The 22,883-nt window shown below is 36.2% G+C and overlaps 1 protein-coding gene across 3 annotated transcripts in view; it reads left to right on the top strand.

Annotated features, from left to right (window-relative positions):
- The window catches only part of LOC121370659 (serine-protein kinase ATM-like), a 99,562-nt gene that overhangs the window by 43,613 nt on the left and 33,066 nt on the right, over positions 1-22,883 (top strand). For all 3 annotated transcript variants that reach the window (XR_005957713.1, XM_041496046.1, XM_041496045.1), the window contains exons 25-39: positions 5,285-5,366; positions 6,872-7,042; positions 7,358-7,461; positions 9,980-10,103; positions 10,453-10,667; positions 11,620-11,722; positions 14,552-14,782; positions 16,878-17,013; positions 17,545-17,803; positions 18,367-18,514; positions 19,260-19,433; positions 20,556-20,724; positions 21,275-21,365; positions 21,547-21,678; positions 22,142-22,351. Coding sequence is in view for 2 of the 3 variants with exons in the window: in XM_041496046.1 (XP_041351980.1) it covers positions 5,285-5,366; positions 6,872-7,042; positions 7,358-7,461; positions 9,980-10,103; positions 10,453-10,667; positions 11,620-11,722; positions 14,552-14,782; positions 16,878-17,013; positions 17,545-17,803; positions 18,367-18,514; positions 19,260-19,433; positions 20,556-20,724; positions 21,275-21,365; positions 21,547-21,678; positions 22,142-22,351 (2,349 nt within the window). In the remaining variant the exon portion in view is untranslated. The remainder of the gene's footprint in view (positions 1-5,284; positions 5,367-6,871; positions 7,043-7,357; positions 7,462-9,979; positions 10,104-10,452; positions 10,668-11,619; positions 11,723-14,551; positions 14,783-16,877; positions 17,014-17,544; positions 17,804-18,366; positions 18,515-19,259; positions 19,434-20,555; positions 20,725-21,274; positions 21,366-21,546; positions 21,679-22,141; positions 22,352-22,883) is intronic.

Genomic DNA, 22,883 nt, shown 5'->3' with positions numbered 1-22,883 from the left:
CTAGTGACTGAGCTACATACTAATTATTTCTTTAGTTCATTATCTGCAGGTAATGGTGCTTTCGAGTTAGCTTGCATGCAGTTTCTTCAGTGAAGCCTGATAAATGCTCAGTTTAGCTTGCTAGCTGGTGGATAGTTGTGTTACCGTGTGTGATGGTTAACTATGCATTGAGCTACATACTGATCATTTCTTGTTTTAAACATGTATAGGTTCTGGTGGTGGTCTGCATGTGATGCTGCTTCCTAGATAGTATAAAATCTATTGATGTAATTGCATTGTGTATATACATGTATGCTATTATTTAAAGTTTTCAGCAAACACATTGCAGTAATTGGACTGATCTGTGATTGACCATGATCCTTTTTCAAATTAGGCATCCTAAATCATTCAGTGTTTCATTATGGGTGGGCAGGGTGGCTATTAGGGGAGTGAGAAGGCCATTAAAAACTTCCAGCTTCGATCTCGGATGATACTAATATATATCACCAATGCAGTACAATACTTCTCATAACCATTAATACAACTGCTACACAATGTAGCCAGTTGATCATAAAACTGAATTTCCCTTTGGTTACCTACTTTCAATTTATAACATGGTCATTAACTGTTTTAAAAAGTTTTATTAGTGTACAGTATAACCTCGATTTAACGCCAACCAATGTTCCAAAATAATTTTGGCGTTATATCGAGTTGGCGGTATAGTAAGGGTGCCTTGGGTTTACTACCAAACTTAATATTTTTTTTTTAATTGCTGAATGTCAAGAATATGACTCTTCTTCCTAGTCATCAGTCGTTTTGTCGTGAATCTGTTTAACACTTTCAAGAATCTGCTCGTCGCTGATATTAGCAAATGTCTCTGCTTCGTTGTCAATGTTGACAAACTCATCAACATCCATTCTCAGCTGTTCGTCGATTGAAATCCGCCCCGTGACGTCACCAACCAGATCTCGCAACGCTGTCGTTTCACTGGCTGGTGCTTGGTGCAAATCGGAAATGAGGGTTCCGAGGAACGACCCCTGTGTGACTCCAACAATGTTTGATGGTGGTGGCACTGACGATATCCCAAGCATGTTTCACAAAACGAATGCCGTCACAACGCTGAAAAGTGATTGGCTATATCTTGTTGACTTTTAGTTGAATCTATCTTCGAGTACTGAACAATTTGTCTTTTTTTAACCGCGTCTAATACGATACGTTTTCACTTTAAATCCATTCTGCTGTAATAAAATGCGTTACCGGTGTCGTCGCATTTATGCCAAAGCTAAATAGCAACTTAACATGAGGCCATGGTCGAAATATGTTTGAGCTTAATAAAACTTACCTAAAGTTTGTTTATTAATTAAACTTGAGTCTTTGTTGCCAGAACTTCAAAGACCCAACATAACAATCCGCGATTGAAATAATGAATCTAATGCACCCCTCTGTCACGTGATCACTATAGCGGCTGTTCTTTCTATACCGAGTGTTGATTGGACGTAAACACCGTGCCTGCCTAAACAATTCTAGCACTTATATCCGTTAATTGCTAGACAATAAACAAAAACAGATTCAGTGTGTACTGCCAGAGTACAACGGAGTTAGGATTTCCCTATTCAACAGATCGCTAGTAATTATGTCACTATAATCAACTTTGTGACCAGACCATTGGCGGCAAAATCGAGGGAATTATAATGGCTAAATGGAGTTCAGTTCAAAAACGTCGTTGGCGGATGGCGGATACCGAGGGTGGCGTTATATCGAGGGAAATAAACATGAATGAAAACGGTACTTTAAAGAAACTTGGCGGTATGCGAGGTTGGCGTTAAATTGGGGGGCAATAAATCGAGGGTACACTGTACTTGCATCTTGGCATTTGGATTAATGTTCTATTAGTATACATTCAGTCTACAAATTTGATATGTAACTTGTGGTGAATTATGTAGTGGCTGAATTTGGTTCAAAGTGTAACTGTACAGAGTTCCACAGTGACTACGTGCCTACTGGCCCAGAGTGGATTTAGGGCTGTAGAGGGCCATTATATTTTTAATTTCTCAACAACAACAAAAAACCAACAAAAAACTGTTAAATTGTGTGGGTGGGTGGGTGTTTGTGCAAATATCTTACATTTTCCACATTTCTCGTCACGTCTAAATTGTACGCTGTTCGGGTTACCTCTGATATACTGGTGCATGGTGTCTAAGGAAGTAGGACTTCAGTGCTCATTTGCAAGTTGTGCTTTGCTTACCATAACAAGTTTTTTGCTTACCATAGCAAGTATTCTATATACTACTCAAAAGAATTTAAGGGTCAGACGATATTTTCGACATTATTTTCTGAATGTCAATTATATTAGCTAGACCATAATGTCATGCATGGTATTGTTCCATTTTGACGAAAGTGGGTCTAAGCAACCCATAAATGAATTAAAATCCACTGTCATTGACACTGTCGACTAGTTCTAATGGCGAAAACATGCTTACATTTGCACGTAAATTAGGGCGAAAGCGAAAGGTCTGCTAAGTGCCCATAACTTGCTTTTTCACAAAGCACTTCATTTGCACGCTTTGCACGTGTATTCCATGTTCCCAATGCTGAATTTCCGTATAATTGGAGCTTGCGTTCGTGTACGGTGCACACTCCAAATTCGACAATGGTACGACTTCAACTGACTATCAAAGATCGAGGAAGGGCTATTGCTTGGCTTCAGGATGGCAATACGCAAAGAAATGTTGCTCTGAGACTTGGTGTCAGTCAGAGTGTCGTTGGCCGACTGTGGCAACGGTACCAAGCAACGAATTCTGTTCGAAATCGTCCACGTTCGGGAAGACCCCGAAGCACTACAAATAGAGAGGACCGCTACATCACCAATATGGCTCTACGTCAACGCACAACCACTGCACGCCAATTACGTGACAATCTGCGGACTGCGACTGGAACTCGAGTGTCTGATCAAACCATACGCAATCGTCTGAGAGCCAATAATCTACGCTGCCGTCGCCAGGCTGTTCGACCACCACTCCTACCACGTCACAGAACGGCCAGACGTCACTGGTGCACGCTTCATCTGCGGTGGCAACGTGTTCAGTGGGGTCGAGTGATGTTCACTGATGAGTCCAGGTTTAGTCTCCAGTTCAACGACGGTCGGGTTCGTGTCTACAGACGTCTTGGGGAGCGCTTCGCTGATGTTAACGTTAAACAACGTCACCGGTTCAGTGGTGGCAGCGTCATGGTGTGGGGCTGCATCTCTATCCACCACAGGACCCCCCTCTATGTGGTGGATGGCAATCTGAATGGAATCCACTATCTGAATGAGATTATCCGGCCGTTGGTTCTCCCAGGCCTTCAGCAGATTGGCGACGGGACAGTTCTGCAGGATGACAATGCCAGACCCCACCTCACCAGGGTGGTAACGGACTTTCTCAGACAACAAGGTATCGCCAGGATGGATTGGCCAGCATATTCGCCTGACTTGGCCCCAATAGAGAACGCCTGGGACGAATTAGGCAGGAGAGTTCGGGATAACCATGCCCCTCCGGCCAACCTTCATAATCTGGGTCAACTTCTTATGGCAGAGTGGCAGGCCATTCCCCGAGAGTTCTTCAGACGTCTGATCAACAGCATGAGGCAACGATGTGTCGAGTGTATTCGCGCCAGGGGTGGATTCACACACTATTAAACGAATGTTCTAATGTGTAAAATCCATGTTTGACAACCTTCAACTTTGACAGCATGTCATGTGACTTTCTTGTATACAGTGACGTTTATTTGTGGGTTTTTGTAAATATGGAACAATAAATTAAATTTTTGGTGTAGTTTACATCATCAATCTAATACACTCTGAAACTTATTTGGTTATAAATTTTTGACCCTTAAATTCTTTTGAGTAGTATATTACACCTGCAGTATCATAATTATTTGACATATTTCTACCAATTCAGTTAGCACACAGCTACTAAATCCAGCTATATTATCCAGTTGATCTACCAAGAGAAAACTAATTTAAAAAAATAGTGTCCATACCCACATTCAATCACATACACACACACACACAAAAACACACACACTGCCATTGCTGCTGTTTTCGATGGTGTCATTGGGTCAGCAATGCCTTGTGGGTTTTTTTTTCAACCAACACCCCTGTCATTTCAGAGTTAAAATTTGACCTTGTAACATGTATTACTTAATAGCATAAAAGGAATACTGCATTGTGTTGCTTTTTAAAAGTCTTACTCCAAAGAACCAAATTCAACCACTGCATTGTCTGAATAAAAAGTGGTGAATCGGGATGGCTATAAGGGGTATTGGGAGGCCATTTTAAAACAAAATAAGTGCCTATTTTATTCCTATGATATACACATTGTCTTATTTTCCTGTATTATTATCTTTTCAATGGTTTTCTATTTCCTTTTTTAGTTTTTTGAGATGGCTTACTCACAATACATGTATTCTCTATTTTGGGACATTTACTTTTATACAAAATTCCTATTTTCTTCCTATTTTGTGGGCAAAATTCCTATTTTAACCCTATTTTCAGGCAACAAAAATTCTTATTTTCCTATTGTTTTTTGACCCACTGCCTCACTTGACGACCTGTATTTGTGATACTAAATTTTTAGACTTAACAAATAGCTAGAACTGTTTTGGTTATGGTAGCACAAAATGGTAAACTGTTTAACAAATGGCAGAAAACACAAAATTGTTGAAATGTTTTCGTATCAGTCTACTAAATGTTGCCATAAAGGTTAAGTACCTTCTAGTAGCCAGGCTAAGTGTTACTTAATTTATTTTTGTATTCCATCCAGAGCCCTAAGCTATCTATCAACAGCTGAGGTACATGTTGTCCTGTCTAAATGAAAGCACATATAACATCCATGACTGCTATTCGATTAAGACTATTTTATACAACGGCAGCAGGTTCACTCTCGATGTTAAAACTAAGTGTCACAATAACTATTAAAAAGCAAATGGCCAATACTTAAAAATGTGCTGAGATAATTGACTAGTGCAAGAGATTATGAAATTTAACAGCTTTTAAAGTCTAAGCAACAGCGTTAGCTGTAAGAGTTTTCATAACTACACATTTTAAAGCTTTTCAAGTCTAAGCAACAGCGTTAGCTGTAAGAGTTTTCATAACTACACATTTTAAAGCACTAACTTAAAGTTACATGGATTACCTTTCTTGTATTATCTGAAACTAATAATGCTAAAAAGTAATTAACAACATGACAAGCTTTTTAGCATCGCAGTCAGGTTTTGTAGATAAGATAGAGAGCTGTTTGACCTTTGTTTTTTTGTTATTTTTTAGAGAGTACACAAGCATTCTGGTACCAGAGTTGCTAATTCATCAGGAGCTAAACAGTATACGAGAGGTTGCAGTGAGTCTTGATGTAAGGCTTTTGAAAAAATGCATAAAAACATTTAAGAAAACGTCATTATCAGATTTAAAATATTGGAGGGAACATTTAGTATTCATTTAAAAAAAATACTTGAGAACATTGGTTCCCAGACTTCATGCCAACGGACTGCTATCATTCTATCCTTAAAAGTATTCCTAATATAACCCTAACCTTAGCCCTAACTTTAATCCTGTCTGGCAACAGTCATGCAAAACATGATAATGAATATGGTTGCTGTCTTTTTATTGTGTATTTATGGTTTAAAACTGAATAATGTTGTCCCTCCCTTTCATTCCATGTTCACCCATATTCTTTTATTTCCTACCCTGTCCTGCTGGGCTCTGCCATTTTCCATTCCATTTTTCCTTTCTATTTACTCTTTCCCAATTGTCTTTGCCACCCTTTAAATTTTTTTCCCTTTCATTTCATGTGATTGATGTTTATTTGCTGTAGGTTGACTGAAGCACTGCTGCGAGACTGTGCCTGTGATAATTGATGTTTATTTGCTGTAGGTTGACTGTGAAGCACTACTGCGAGACTGTGTGCCTGTGATAGTTGATGTTTGTTTGCTGTAGGTTGACTGAAGCACTGTGTGCCTGTGATAGTTGATGTTTATTTGCTGTAGGTTGACTGTGAAGCACTGCTGAGAGACTGTGTGCCTGTGATAGTTGATGTTTGTTTGCTGTAGGTTGACTGTGAAGCACTGCTGCGAGACTGTGTGCCTGTGATAGTTGATGTCTATAATGCTGTAGGTTGACTGAATCACTGCTGCGAGACTGTGTGCCTGTGATAGTTGATGTTTATTTGCTGTAGGTTGACTGTGAAGCACTGCTGCGAGACTGTGTGCCTGTGATAGTTGATGTTTGTTTGCTGTAGGCTAACTGTGAAGCACTGCTGCGAGACTGTGTGCCTGTGATAGTTGATGTTTGTTTGCTGTAGGCTAACTGTGAAGCACTACTGCGAGACTGTGTGCCAGTGATAGTTGATGTTTGTTTGCTGTAGGTTGACTGTGAAGCACTGCTGCGAGACTGTGTGCCTGTGATACTTGATGTTTATTTGCTGTAGGTTGACTGTGAAGCATTGCTGCGAAACTGCCTGTGATACTTGATGTTTATTTGCAGTAGGTTGACTGTGAATCACTGCTGCGAGACTGTGTGCCTGTGATAGTTGATGTTTATTTGCTGTAGGTTGACTATGAATCACTGCTGCGAGACTGTGTGCCTGTGATAGTTGATGTTTGTTTGCTGTAGGTTGACTGTGAAGCACTGCTGCGAGACTGTGCCTGTGATAGTTGATGTTTATTTGCTGTAGGTTGACTGTGAAGCATTGCTGCGAAACTGCCTGTGATACTTGATGTTTATTTGCTGTAGGTTGACTGTGAATCACTGCTGCGAGACTGTGTGCCTGTGATAGTTGATGTTTATTTGCTGTAGGTTGACTATGAATCACTGCTGCGAGACTGTGTGCCTGTGATAGTTGATGTTTATTTGCTGTAGGTTGACTATGAATCACTGCTGCGAGACTGTGTGCCTGTGATAGTGGTTCACATTCTGCCGCTGTTTGCTGCCTCCAAGACCCAGGAAGCTGCCACTGATGCAGCTGTCAGGAAGAGAACCAGTCTGGCTTCCAAATGTTATGAACTGTTGGAGCAGCAAATTTCTAAAGAGGTTGAAATATTTTTTCTCCAAAATGATTTATGGGTTATTTTTTAAAATAATAAATATGTTATCACAGTGACTGGTTGGGGAAGGCAAACAGGAACAATTATTTAATATATTATTTTAAAAATAGTTTCAGGAATATAAAATTTGTTAAATACAATTTTTTAGGTGTGTGTGTATGTTTTGAAGTTATGTGTTGTAACACAAAAATAACCTATTAATGAGAAGGTCAAAAGAGTATAGTTTTAAGGAATTATTATTATTTACATTTTAATTGTGCTTTATGTCAAATGGTCATGTCTGATATAAATTTCTTTTCAGGAAATTGATTCCAGCATTCTACATCACATTGACAAAATAATTGTCAACATTTTGATGTGTTTGTATGATGAAAGAGAAATGGAAGGCGGTGATGGAGGGTATGGGTATGTATATGTCTATACATATATGTTACAACATATGCACATACATTTATTGCAGAGATTTCCTTGTGAATATTTTGAGACCAAAAAAGAGAGGATTTTAACATTTTTACAAAGGTGGACTAATTATACAATTTTTAGAGAATGAAATGGATTAAAACAATTTTATTTATGTTATATCAAACCCATTTGAGTTTTTCTAGTTCCATCCGTTATTCTATGACTCATATACAGAGTTCATGCTAGACTAACGAAACAGGGAAAACAAAAATAATTTACACATAAGTAATGATATTTAGGGAGAACAGGTCTGTTGGTTTTTAAAGCAATAATAGTTGTTTAATTTCTGTTTGTCAAATGCATTTTATTGATAATGGAAGATTATAACCATTTAATTGGTTGTTGCATAGTCTGGGCCGAAGTTAAAGTTTGTTTTGTTTAATGACACCACTAGAGCGCATTGATTTATTAATCATCGGCTTTTGGATGTCAAACATTTGATAATTTTGACATAATCTTAGAGAGGAACCCCACTACATTTTTCCATTAGTAACAAGGGATCTTTTATATGCACCATCCGGCAGACAGGATAGCACATACCACAGCCTTTGATGTACCAATGAGCCCACTGGGATACGTCCCACCCCGTTTGGTCCAGTCCATGGCTATAGAATGGAAATTCAGTTGGTCAGAGGTCGGGTTAAGAGTTCATGAAGAGTAAAAATTATCAGCTTTAAAGTTTTCTTAACTTTTCACAACATTTACATGTATTATTTCAGAGAGATTTATGGAAGAATACATACTATACTTTTCATATAATATACTCTTCAAAAAATGAAACTCATAGTGTTTTGTTGATTTTTTGATTTTTTAAAAAATATTTATTTATCTTCACTGCAAAAAAGATAAAATTAGCTGTATACTATTTATGACTAATACTACGGAGGACACCTTGGTGGTCAGTAACATGCAGCATATTATGTTAACCAATTAAAATGCTGCTTGATAAGAAAGATCCATGGTATGTTAAAGGATTGCAATTCCCACGTGCAAATAATGCATGTGCAGCACTTGGATGGGTTGACGATATTGTGCTGTTTTTGTGTATACTATACACTCTGTGAAGTCATGCCCAGATTAACAGATGCTCTACGTAATAATGTAATAGACCGAATAGAGGCCATTGATCGTGTACTGAATGTGACACAGAGCACCTTATCGAGACTTTGGGATGGATACCAGCAAACTGGGACATCACGTGATTGCCCCAGATCTGGTAGACCATGTGTGACAATGGTGGCGCAAGACGGGTACATACAGTTGTGACATTTACGACATGGCAAGGCATGGTAGACCACACTTTGGGGGCATTTTCACCATTTTCAGGGCACTTTTTTTTGCATTAAAGACAAAAAAAAAAAAAAATTGAAATAAACATAAATGTAATTAATGTTCTTGCTTTAATAAATGAATGGCAAAATATATAACAGAGATATTTGTATTAATTAATAATAAATTTTTTGAGTGTTTCATCAAGGCAATTTTAGAATTAATTATTGAAAAAGGCTTGTTTAATCTCAGTGCAGAATGTCACTGATTAAGGCAAGATGGTGCTAGACTATTGAGGCATGGGGCTGCACCATGCTAAAACAAGCTAGGCAAAACACTAGTTCTTAACAGCTTCCTTAACAACAAACGCCATACCTGGACTGTGAACAAAACAAATATTGCAACATCCACACACAGCACAGGTTGGTACAGCATTCCTCAACCACAACAACGTGGTAGTGCTGCCATGGCCTTCCAGATCGCCGGATCTGAACCCAATTGAACATTTGTGGGATGAACTGGATCGACATATGAGACGACGTCAACTTGAACCACAAACATTACAACAATTTGTCTAGGCACTGCAGGAAGAGTGGATAGCAATTTCACAGCGAGAAATCCAGACATTAATTCATCCATGAGCTGCAGGTGCCAGGCAGTTATCAATGCCAATGGAGGTTTACATGCTATTGACTAAATATGACCGTGACATTTTATTGACATCATTCCTAACATTACATTGGTTGGTATACACTAATCAATACTGTTATGATGACGTGTTTCCAAGTCCAACTCTTCAGAACTGTACTTCTATTTACATATTACAATAAAATGCCTGACTATGTGTTTCTTTTTTTGACAAGTATATATAATTTAAAACATTATTTCATTTAATGCATAGGCCCCCCTATTGGTACATTAATTATTAAATAACAATTATTTTTCCTCTATTTTATGCTTTTATGATACATTTTATTGGTCACAAATCATGTAAATATAATGATAAAGTATTTCAATTAAAATGCTGTACCCTATGACATCGAATCTTAGATGCCTTATGTTTAGAAATTGTTGATTGGTTTTTCACTTCATGCTGACCTTATGATTTACATGCTGCATAAAATAAAGTAGGGCCTTGTACTCTGTAAATCATGTGACTGGCTTTTCTTTTTCTCCAATTGCAATATTCAAGGTGTGATCCTGACCCTAATCCTCCTTGTTACAACAGCTACATCATCAAGTCAACCTTGGATTATTTAACTCAGAGTTTTTCAGGAAACTCCAAGTCTCTGGTGTCCGTCTTGGCTAAAACTCAGGTGGGATTTAGCTTCTGTTTTCTTACTTACCGGAACATTTCTAAAATAAATTTTTTGTTCATTTTGATCTGATGTGTCTTTAGGAGTTTTTATTTTTTTTATTCTGAGCAAACCAAGGAAGCCCTGTGGTGACTTGAGTCAGATACATCTGTTAATATTATGTTCCATTAATTACTATAATAAAAACATGGTGCATTGACCCCTACAATACACTGGATTCTTTAAGGGGTTTTATTGTAGTTTTCTTGTACTAAATCTGTCAACAGGCATGACAATTTGTATTTAACATGTGACACTAGCAGCATTTTCAGCTTTTATCTTCATTGTTACCATTCACCATTTCTTGCAGGATTCCATTCAGAAAGTACTGCTTGAGCTCTCTATCCACCTGTCTCACGAACATCGCATGCATGAGAAACGTCGCATTCTGCACATGTATCATCTGTTTGTGGGAATGCTGCTCCATGAGTTTGACAGTCAGCTTGGAGGAAGCTGGGCCTTCGTCTTCCGCGATATTGTGTTCCGGCTGGTTCACATACTGAGAGATGTCAACAAATCTCCAAGGTATAATTGTTCAGTGTTTAAGATGGAACCAAATATATTATATATGGTTAGAGATTACACAATATGTTTTAAAAATTTAAAACTAAATTAATTTTGACTTTGGCAAACAAAATGCAGTAAAATAAAAACACTTTTAACTATAGTCCGTCCCATCCTCCACATTTTTTGGTAAATAATTTCAGTTTGGTTTGACGAAAGAAAAAAAGTAAAAGTGTTTTGGAAATAACAAAAAACCCACTATTTTTATGTGCAATTTATAAAACAATTGGCTTAGAAATAACAGGCCATAAGATTTCAAACTTCACGGGAAACACTTTTTCGGTTCCGTGCCTTGTGATCCCCATAGAAAACTATTTATATTATTTTTGTTGAATAGTTGTACTCGATATAATAATCATGGGAAATGAAATTTCAGTCCGTAGTTTTACTGACATGCTACCGGAAACGATCATTACCGTGAAATCCATAATTTTACTGACATGCTACCGGAAACGATCATTACCGTGAAATCCGAAGACCTGGAATAAATAACTTGTAGTAAATTCCTTGTATAAAAAATGTGTTCTCTGTGGTAAGGACTATAAGTTAATTCCCATATTAGGTTTTTGGCGAATGACTAAGAAATGTATTTGCAAAATTCAATTTCAGTTTGTATATGACAGTTTGACTAAGGACAATGTGAACACTGTTAAATTAATCTCAAAGTCTATCCATGTTTAAAGAGATGATGAACATTGGTGGTATAGCATACATCTTAGGGGTAATAAGTTGTACAAATGAATAATGTCATGCTTGGAAAATTGCTGCTAATAATTTAGAAACTGCAGCAGTTTATTCTTTAAATCTATAGATATGTTGCAATTGCTATGTTTTGAACTTTTAATAATGGCTGGTTAACAATGTGCTTGGGTATTATCAAAAATCAATTTCTTTTCTTTTTGTTGTATTGTAGAAACTCTATCCAAACTGAACAGAGATACATTGTAGAGATCATTGACATGTGCCTGGACCTACTGTATAATATTTGTCACGTTGGAGTTGAAATATGTCCACAGGTTTTTACCACTTATTTTGCAATAATTATAACTTTGAAAGTTTTTTTAAATAGGCATTATTTGTTAAGATAATATAGTTTAGTAAGTATAAATGTTATGTCTGTTCCACGTAATAATGGAGGCCACACACTATGCTAGGTTTGTGTGTCAATTCTGTAATGGAGATTGTACAAGGAGGTGTATATATGTGAAAAATAATTCACAAGCCAAATAGGGTCGAGTTAATTATTTTCCATAAATCTACACTTACGAGTGCATTATTCAACTTAATCCATTATTCATTAAAACAAATTATGTAACTGCTAAATTAACTTTTATTGATATTTTTTAATGAAAATATTCATTAAAATGGCACAGAATTAAAAACCCCATAAAAACCCAAAATGATAGTATCCTTTTAGACCTAACCTTAATATTCTGTCAGGAAATCCTCAGCAGTGGCTGGCTGGCATTGAGCATGATGCATGTGCTAAACGTGTAATATCTGATTTCCGATTTTGTTTCCGACAATCTTCACTACGTTAAGCCACAATATATTACTATCGCTAGTGTTAGGTTTATAAGACTTACCGTACATTACATATTTATTTGATGATGCAGATGCAGGAATCACACACCTCAAAATGCAAAGGGGGAAATTGCACCCCATCTCAAAATAATCAGAATTAGAGGCAAGAAACCGAGAGGAATTGCATCCATGAACATGATTAAGTTTGAGGAGTAATGATTTCTAAATTAAATATCTTAAGGGTTAATGTTTTGTGTTTTCAAAATAAATATCCTAATTTAACTAATATGATGGTTATTCTCAAAGATGAAGGAATGGGCCATTGCAGTCTTACACAAGAAAAAGAAACACCATGAGCACAATATTTATCGATTTCTTATGTATTATATGCATATCATGTTGCATTACAATTCTGAATCATCATTGCCCATTGGACTATTTCTCGTTCCAGCCAGTGCACCACGACAAACAAACAAACAAACCTAATTAAATTTAATGCTTTACACTCGGTAAATTGGAATTACTGAGTTGAAATTAAATCGGTGTGTTTGTTTCAGGTGCCTGTCAACCGATCACATGTACTTGAAATCTGATTCTACCAGGTCAATCTTCTTGGCTTTAAATCACATGGCAGTATCGTGAAACAGAAAGTAGAAATGTCTGGAGTACGTCGCTATGCTATTAACAAAAACAAAACCTGCTTTACTAAATTTGTTTGTTGTTGGTGTACGCGTTTACTGTGATATCAACATGTATAAACATACACATGATAGAATTATTGGACAACGCACCTATTATTTTTTCTGCACGTGATCAAAACGATGACAGTGTAAAATAAATTTTGCGATCATTACCTGCATTGTACGAAATTGAACAAAACAAAACAAAACTGATGAGATCTTAATAATAAGTGAACTCCTAGCTGATTGGCTCAGTGTAAAGATAACCAACCAGTCGTGTTTCAATTTATAAAATGTATTCTAGGAAGTTCATTGTGAACATAATGGAAAGGTTTGTGGCATTGTGGATTGGATTCAATAAACAATTAAAATGGCAGAGTTAAAAAAAAAAAAAAATACAAGCGTGATTTGTTCAATTTAGGGGTGCATTATTTCGCGCCTGTCAGATTGAGTTGACGGGGGTTGACGGGCGTGTTGGCGCTCGCGCCTGTCAAAAACGAAGGTCTGCAATGTATAAGTTCTGTTAGTAGTGTGTTTGAATCCCTGACCTAAACACACAAAAAGTTCAGATTACATTGTTTCATGGGTATTAAAGGGAGAGTACACTCAAATATGAGCCTTACGTGTTGGAATGATATATGCCCGGACCGTCCAAAATATACACCTGCCAATCAGAAACAACAGGTACAGGCCACAAAAAGAAAAGACCAGTTAACTAAGAAAACACTCCGATTATCATATCAGTACGTGGGTTAATGTATGGACAAAACATAATATATTTATTTCAACACTTTGACAATGGTGGTTTATTTTGTATTGAAAAAATAATATATACTTATTGCTGGTTTACTGGGATAGATATTATTACAGCACATTGTGATGCATCCGCAAAAATCATGTACGTTGTGTTTCTTCAGTTCTAAGACTAATTCTGGACGTGATACTTAAGTATTACGTAACCACCAGCTCGCCAGAGGGCATATTCGCTGGGATGGTACAAAATGTCTACACCCGTTATATATAATAGCTGTCACATTTAACTGTTTTATTAATTAACTATACGATTGTACTTGTTGATATTAAGCAATAATGTGCATTATATATCGTTGAATATGCATACCAGTCCAAAAGCCTTGCGTGAGCATTCTTAAAAAATAATCTACACCTAGAACAATAGTGTGACATCACAGGTGTGTATTGTGTACAGATATCCGTGAAGCACTCTGGTCAACTGTTTCCATCTTTTTACGAAAATGGCAATGAAGGTAATCAAAGAATGATTTTGAAGAGATTTTGCCAGTGATCACCTCAAGATATGCATGGCTTAAAAAAAAAAAAAACCTTTGATTTACCTTTAAAGTTGATGATATATGAAATGCACAAGAATGCATGTACGATCTTCACTTATATATTAAGAAAAAGTTAAAAGAAAATATGTTGGAAAAAAATAAGGTCAGCCCTTATCAGACCAGGGTCGAATTCCTAGAAACACATTTGTTTTCAGGCTTTATAGGAAACTAAGATATTATTGTCTCTGGGATATGTTTCTAGTTTTAATGCTGAGTAAATTTGTTAGCACTTTATTTGGAGCACACAACCCTGACAAGGAATGAATGTTTGGTTATGTTTTGTTTACTGTAGGAACTTGTGAAATACGTACCAAGGATCATAAGCAACACATTGGTTTGTGTGGCGGAGGACGGACAGGGTGACAAGGCACACAGATTACTGCACTATTTGATGGTAGAAAATGGCCAGCTTCTTAAAGATGGAATGATTAACCTTGACCCATTTCCAGATAAACCTTGCTTCCACAAGTATACAAAGATCCATAACAATGCAAAGAGAGCACATCACTCTTCATTGGGAAGGGTAAGATTTTGTTTTAAAATGAAACCTGTCTGCTCTTGCCCTGCCCTGCCCTGCCCTCACCTCACCTCACCTCACCTCACCTCACCTCACCTCACCTCACCTGTCCATTTCCTTCTCTTTCCTCTCCAGCTTCGTTTCACTCCCCTTACCTTTGCTTCCATAACCTTTTGTTTCCCATCCCTTCCCATTATGTTACTGTATTCTCCCTTCCCTTCTCATATTAGAAGGTGTACTGAATTAAACAAAAAAGTCTTTATTTTAGTTTTTCAGTGTATTGATAATTTGTTATTTATAAAAAATTAATATTAGATGGCTCATACATTTCACCATTTCCAGGGGACAATATTTTGAGATCTAAGGTAACTGGAAATAGGTTCACATGTTTTTACCTAGGAATCCCAATTGTTTGGTTACATGAATTATATTTGCATAACCCATGGGTTACCTGATAAGTTACCTCAAAGTTACGTAGAAATTATATTTTAAATACATAATTTTCAGCTCAAACTATGTTAAAACAAAATACAGAAGAAAACATTTTATAAAACAGTTTCTTTAATGCTTGCTAAAGTTAACAATATTGGAGGAGGACTAAATATCAGCCCCCATACCGTACATACTGAAACAAAATAGATACATTTGGAGGAAAATGCCCATTCCCGGGTTCTTCTGAAGAATAACACACAACACTCACTGGTGCATAATTAGATTAATAAAAATATATATTAATAACAACAAATAAAGACTACCATTTGGCTCTGATTGTCAACTTTGTTATAATGGTATTCATTATTATGGAATATTCAGGTTCCGGCACACTTTTATTACTGGGAACAAACATGCATCTGTTTTATTTTGATCATTACAATGAAATATTCGACTTCCAGTACCGGCAGTAATTGTCAATTGTTTGTAACAAACATGTATTTTCAATGCATTGTTTGTTCTTTAGTATAGCACACAGATTTACTGTAATTAATAAAGTTGTTTTGTCAGATAGCTGCAACTCTGAACACTGTTTTTGAGTGCAGCCGGTTCCGGCAAGAGACAACTTGCACACACCGGATTAGCTGTGGTTGATCGCGCATGCAAAGTAATAAAAACATCTCGCATTATGTTGTTTGAGTTGAATTACTATATATTTACATATACGTAACAATACGGTTTGCTTTCACAACAATACGATTATCACATACTGTAACATGCTCAGGATATAAAAAGAGTTGACTGTAATATGTAAAATTTGGTATACAGCAGATTACGCCCCCCCCCCCCCCCCCCCCCCCAACAACAACAAATGTCCAGTTCCTCTAAATTATAAAACAGTCAACTCACTGATACACAACTCACTGGTGCATGTTTAGAATGATAAAAACAAATCTTATAATAACGTAAAAAGAAACACCACCCTTTAACACTGATATTACATGACAATTTGTATGTAAACATCAAAAGTCAATTTTTTCTCAACTGTAGTACACTTCACTTTATTGATAGTACATCTATACATTGACGTTCCAAATGTTTCTTTTTTAAAGCACATTATGCAATGTTCGTATTTTTCAACTTTTATGACACTTTTGGATTCCTTTTTACGTTTTCAACATTTGTAAAATTATAGGCTATCTAATATTATGTCTACATATATTCCTTTAAAGATAAAATAGCAGCAGATAATTTAGCCGTCCCCAGCAGTCCATGCACATTTGTTTAAAACTTTTGGCTCGACTATATACTGAGCATTTAGTTTAGACTGGTCACAAGTTACAACTGTTGCAATATAATATTATTTACTGGCTTGCTGCACATCAAGTATCTAAAAATCAGTCTAAAACATTTGTCAGAATACTAATAGTATTCTGTGTGAATAAACTTCCTGTAATCGTGAAGTTTGCGAGTTTAATTTCTGAATGTCTACAGGTCACGACATAATCAATTAACGGTTCGCGTAAAGTTAATTTTGTGTAACTGACATGTGAACAGAACAGTGGTTCATGTGAAATATTGTGCCCTGCATTTCTTAATGTGTGTGTAATAATGTACGTACTCAATCAGATATCCTGTGTTAATGTTTTACCTTAATTTTGTACATCAGGAAATTAAGCACTTCGTGGATGTATATGGCGACCACCAGACACTGACAGAGAGAAGTGTTGAAGGCATCAGATATCTGCAAACTTTGCTTGCTTCAGAGTCTACAGATTTGTCCAGCCTTGTCCAGCAGTGCCATGGTATTAGCAATCTTTTTTCTCTCTCGTTTTGTTTGCTGTTTGTTTCAAGGGTTGACAGCTAGAACCCATAGATTTAATTATCTTTTTCTGTTAAGGACATCCGTGTTGAATAATCAGTTACTTGAAGATCTGATTTGCAATATTCATAATATAATTTTAAGTTTGTATTTTAAAAATTTTACTTTTAAGCAAAATATAAAATTTAATTAAAAGAATATATTGTATGCAATATGGTTTATTTGGATGATTTCTGCAATTTTTTTATTCAATTGTAATAGAGGTTGTGTATTGCGAAAAAATTAGTAGTGTAGAAAATGTATAATATGTACTGTGTTGCAAAATTGTCTATTAAGCTATCTTGTGCAAAAAGGCCCTGATTTTCTATTTCATTACATTCAGAAAAAAACATTGATGGCCCAGAAGATAAGTGGTCAAAAGTCCTTTAAAATTATCAAAATGACCTTGAAAACAAAGAACCAAGAAACCCTATTTTCCTTTGTTGATTAAAAACCAACAATGTCTATATTGCAGAAAATGAAGACGGCTCTTTATTGTGCCAGCTGGTTTGCAAGTTGCTACATCTTGCTCAGTGTCCGGTACAACCAGTCTCACAGGAAGCCACCTGCTGCCTCGGAATTATTGGACCTGTTGACCTTTGTGCAATATCATTGCCAAAACCAGCTTTAAAAACAGAATTGCGAGCAGCACTGGCAGCTTTTTGTGGTGATATCAACAAAGAGAAATACTGCACAATCTTTCACCAGCTTAATGATTATTTAGTAGATCCATGGTGAATAGTGCTTTTAATGGTTGCCTGTTCTATAATGTATCCATAACTATTATCCATTCTGCTATTACACTCGTCAATATATAATCATTTATATTGACCTTTCGCTCTTTATTTGTTAATTTAAAGTCGTACTATTATGTACATTTTAAATATACTTAAAAAAAATATTTGTGTATAGCCACCCGTCACCCAAAAACTGTTGATCTATCCATCTGTGCATCCATTCATCCATCCACCCATCCTTGCATCCATTCATCCATCCATCCATCCATCCATCCATCCATCCATCCATCCATCCATCCATCCATCCATCCATCCATCCACCCTTTCATCCATCCATCTTCCCAGACTCCATCCATCCATCCATCCATCCTCCCAGACTCCATCCATCCATTCACTCTTTCATCCATCCAACATCCACCCATCGACCCTCCCAGAATCCATGCATCCATCCCTTACATTCTTAGTATATGAAGTTTTTAGACCAGATCCATTGCTACAGTAACTACATGTAAGTTTAGTAGAAAATATCTTTTATTGACTGTTCACTGTTTTGTTTTTAGTATTGATGTAGTGAAGTCAGCAGGGGAGGTGCTGAAGACGATGTTTGCTACAAAGGAAGGAGCCGAATTCTATGCTATGTACAAAATGAAGCTACCTGATGGACATCTTTTATCCTATCTTCATCCCTTTAGGCCTGCGAAAAAGAAGGTGGGTTTTCAAGACTTGTTTGGCAACCGTCCTCTATTATCACACACCGGCCTCGGTGGCGTAGTGGTTAAGCCATTGGACCACAGGCTGGTAGGTACAGGGTTTGCAGCCCAGTACCGGCTCCAACCCAGAGCGAGTTCTTAAGGGCTCAGGACAGCGTGCTTGAACCTTAATTGGATATAAGGACGAAAATAAGTTGAAATGAATGAATATTATCACACTTAGCCTGCATCAGTCATTGTTTGTCCATCAGTTCCTCAATGGGTAGGTGTAAACCACTTGCACCGACCAGTGATCCATAACTGGTTCAACAAAGGCCATGGTTTGTGCTATCCTGCCTGTGGGAAGCGCAAATAAAAGATCCCTTGCTGCTAATCGGAAGAGTAGCCCATGTAGTGGCGACAGCGGGTTTCCTCTCAAAATCTGTGTGGTCCTTAACCATATGTCTGATGCCATATAACCGTAAATAAAATGTGTTGAGTGCGTCGTTAAATAAAACACTTCTTTCTTTCTTTGTCCATCAGTTCCACCATGTTTTTCTTACTGAAAATCATAAAAATTATGTTTTCCATTTAATTGTCCGATAGTATCAATATTAATGTGGAGACAGCAGATTTTGTCTCGACCAAGTGTCAAAATAAACATGTTAGCTAAAATTTTAAAAGGTGTTGATGTCTTATTAAATGTTGATAAACTTTCCTTTCCTTTGCTTTGACATAAGACTTGTTTGTAAATTTTGTTTTAGATGCAACTTCCAGCAAATGTAGAAGACTTTGACCGTGATGTGGACTGTGACATGTGGATTGTTCATCACGCAGACTATGATATCTGGTTGACAGACATCACATGTGCTTTACTGCAAAGTGGGGCAGTTTCTAATGAAATGCTCAGACTTCTAAAACCAATATGTACAATTAAGGTATGAATGGGTATTTTGTGGTTTTCCCTGTATAAGTAATATACAGTGAAACCCCAGAAAATTGGACCCTCACTAAATTAGAATTCCCTCGAAACTGGACTTTTTTCACGATCCTTTTTTAAATACTTGAACAAAATAGAAACTCGCTAAACTGGATACTCATTAACCTTTAGAATACTGAATTAATTTGTGACAAAAACCACATTTGAGTGGGTACAAGTTTATAATTTTTACTCGCATATATTCACTTAAATGTTTTATAAATACATAAAATAAAGTTCATATTTGAATCGGTAAGTATTATTTTCGTGGGTATTTATATTTTTTATGATAATTTAGATGAATTAATGTTGATTAAAATTTGGCAATTTTTTTTAGAAAAAAGTTGCTTTTACTTGCCGGCATTTGTGGCCAGCTGTCCAATATTTAGGTCTATTATTCCCGATAACAGTGGTTTTCTGACCAGAAATTAACCCCCCACCCCCCACCCCCCACCCCACTCCCGAACAACAATTCATATCCCAATATTTGGTGATTTTCGTTGTTGGCAAAACGATCAAATTTATTATCAAATTAACTGTAACAATCAGCTACTGATCCCTGAAAATGACCATGATGTGCCACCATTGTTGTCTAGTGAAAATTCTTGCCGAATTTGGGATGCAATAGTCAGAAGGTTAAAAGTGGACTTTTTACTTTTCCAGTGGATATCCAGTTTAGATGGGTTTCACTGTACGTAATAACAAAACAAAATCCCTTATAATGTACATTCATGAACTGATTGTTTTAATTGATTTCTATTTAACTTTACATAATAACTAGTGTGACACAAATAGCAGCTGAATAGTGGACAACATTTAACCAGAAACAAAACAATAGTACATTTAATTTAAGTTAAAAATGTTTGTGTTGGTTATCGGTTTATGAAGTAATATGTTTATTAAATTAAATCAGCTGAGTAATTGGTTATGCAAAATCGCTTGCAAATAAAAGTTATTTCTCTCAAAATGTAAACTTTGTATGAAAGAGAAGTTTGTTTACTATGCAGAATGTAAGTACTTAACTTGAACATTGCTGGTTATGAATAAATTCACTCTAAATAACCACACATATTCTGTTCAGTCCAAGTTTTGTGAAGCCATTTTGCCATTCCTGATTCATGACATCTTGTTGACTGGGAGCCGGGTTTATCATGCCATCCTGTCCAACAGAATATCCAGTTTCTTCCATGAACACTGTCAGCTCGTGCTTCACATGGAAGGCAGATCCAGTACCACACAGCTTTTGTCAGGTACTTAGTTTTTCTTTCATAGTAATCTTAATAAATGTACTGTTTCTTTGCTGAAAAGCTTACAGTAATATTTACTTTTTCAATACCATTCAGATTTTTTTTTCATTGTCATTTTCATCAATGTTGTTTAAAAATTGTGTGACGATTAGGAAAATGTACAATATACAAATGTTATGTAATTATAGAACTTTTCTGTGTACATGATTATTGAAATGTTTGCCATTTTTTAGCACCCATCAACTTCAGTTACAAGATAATATTTTAAAAAAGTGACCCTTTTCCCAATTTTTCAAAAATGTATTTATTACGTTTTACAGAGAAACTCTTAGGCTAAAATAACACAGCATTTATCTCCAGAATATATATTTGTGGTGAGGTCAGAACTTGTTGCCATAAAGGCTGTCCTTCTGTGAGCAGAGATAAACATGTCAAAAGATGTGGTTAATTGAAACAACATCAAAATTATGAAATGTTTCCATTAACAGTATTATGTAGTCGGTTGACCTTAATGACAGCTGGAATATTTTGTTTGATTACATTTATTTTGTAGGTGAAACATCCATATGCCTAAATAAGGATGCAGTTCAAACTATGCTAAATATTGTACAATACTTGAGGCAGCAAGATCGACCTAAACAAAAGTAAGATGTTTTTTGTTTACTGTGCACCTTTAACATAACTGTTTCCTATTTGTGTATGTGATGTGTGTGTGTGTATTTGTCTTTTTATGATAATATCTGCTTTAACAGAATATAATATAAAGTACAAATAGTGCATTTTGTAATGATATATGTTATTATGTATGGTTGGTTTGTGTTTCAGCCAAGTGTTGACACAATGGGACAATAACTTCTGGCTGGATATAGACTATTTGGAAGTGGCCAAGGCAGCCCAATTTTGTAGTGCTTACTTTTCTACAATATTGTATTCAGAGATCTGGTCAGATACAAAAAGGTATGGTTTGTGTTTTCTATATTTCCTGATGTTTTTTTTTACTTTTTTACTTTTGTGCAACACATTTCATTTTTTGGCATGATAAATCAAGTAAAAGAATTTGAATATTCCCTATCTCAAAAAGTTTTAAGTGTACTGATTATTTTGTATATGTTTGGATAGTCATTTGATGTCAAAGTTGAACAGTGTTACAAAATACTGTCGTGAGTTAATATGACACCTTTGAATTGCAAGTTAGCTTTATGCTGTTTATTTGAAAGAGATTATTTATTACATTATTTTACAATACATTTTTCCAGATTTGTTTAAGTTGATTTAACTAAAATTAGTTGTTTATCATAGAGAGGGAATGGGATGTAGCTCAGTGTTCCCACTTGAGGTTTGATGGGTTGTGGGATTGATACTCATCTGGGTTTCCCCATTACTGTTCTGGGGTGTTAAACATTCCTTTGTTATGCCACAGAGGTGATGATCGGACGAGCTCGCAGTCTCAGTCGGAGCGGGTATCCCAGGAGTTCAGTCAAAACACTCGCATGGATGCGCTGAGCTCGCCCACCTCCAGCCAGACGTGTGTTGGTATTCAGGACCTGATGCTGGAAGCGTACCGCTGTATTGGGGACCCAGATGGAATCTATGGCTGTGGCGCTGGGAGACTGGCTGATTCATCTTCCAGGTGACACAGGCTTTACCACTGGCTTCTAACGCTTGTAGCTCGACTATTGTCTTGTGGATTAGATTAGTATATAATGTCTTAAAAGATTTATGATCATGTCACATTGTGATATCCAACATACATTGAAGATTGAATTAGAGATATTCTTAAGTGTCAAACACAGACAGGCGACTAAAATTAAAACCAGTAGCTATCAGCACTAGTGCTGTAAATAATTTATTTGAAACCAATATTTTCATTTTATTGTAATCTTTGTTTTTGAGGAAATACAATACTATGCTCAAGCCAGTTAGATAGCATTTATAAATGTATCCAACTCACTTTTGCTAAAACTTTTCTTAAGATAAATTGTATCTAACTGCCACTCATGTAGCATTTTGTTGTTTTGTTTGTGTGTAATTTATGAAATGTATCAAAGAACAATGGAATTATTGATTATTATGAAAGCTGATTTTCTTTTTCAAATTTTCTATATAAAATTAGTGATTTACATGACTAAACCTTTACAATGCGATATTTCTTCAAAGGTTGC

This window comes from Gigantopelta aegis, chromosome 4 (genome assembly GCF_016097555.1).
Source record: "Gigantopelta aegis isolate Gae_Host chromosome 4, Gae_host_genome, whole genome shotgun sequence".
Classification (NCBI taxonomy): Eukaryota; Metazoa; Mollusca; class Gastropoda; order Neomphalida; family Peltospiridae; genus Gigantopelta; species Gigantopelta aegis.
Note: the sequence above shows the minus strand (reverse complement) of the source record. Positions and strands in the feature narration are given on the sequence as shown.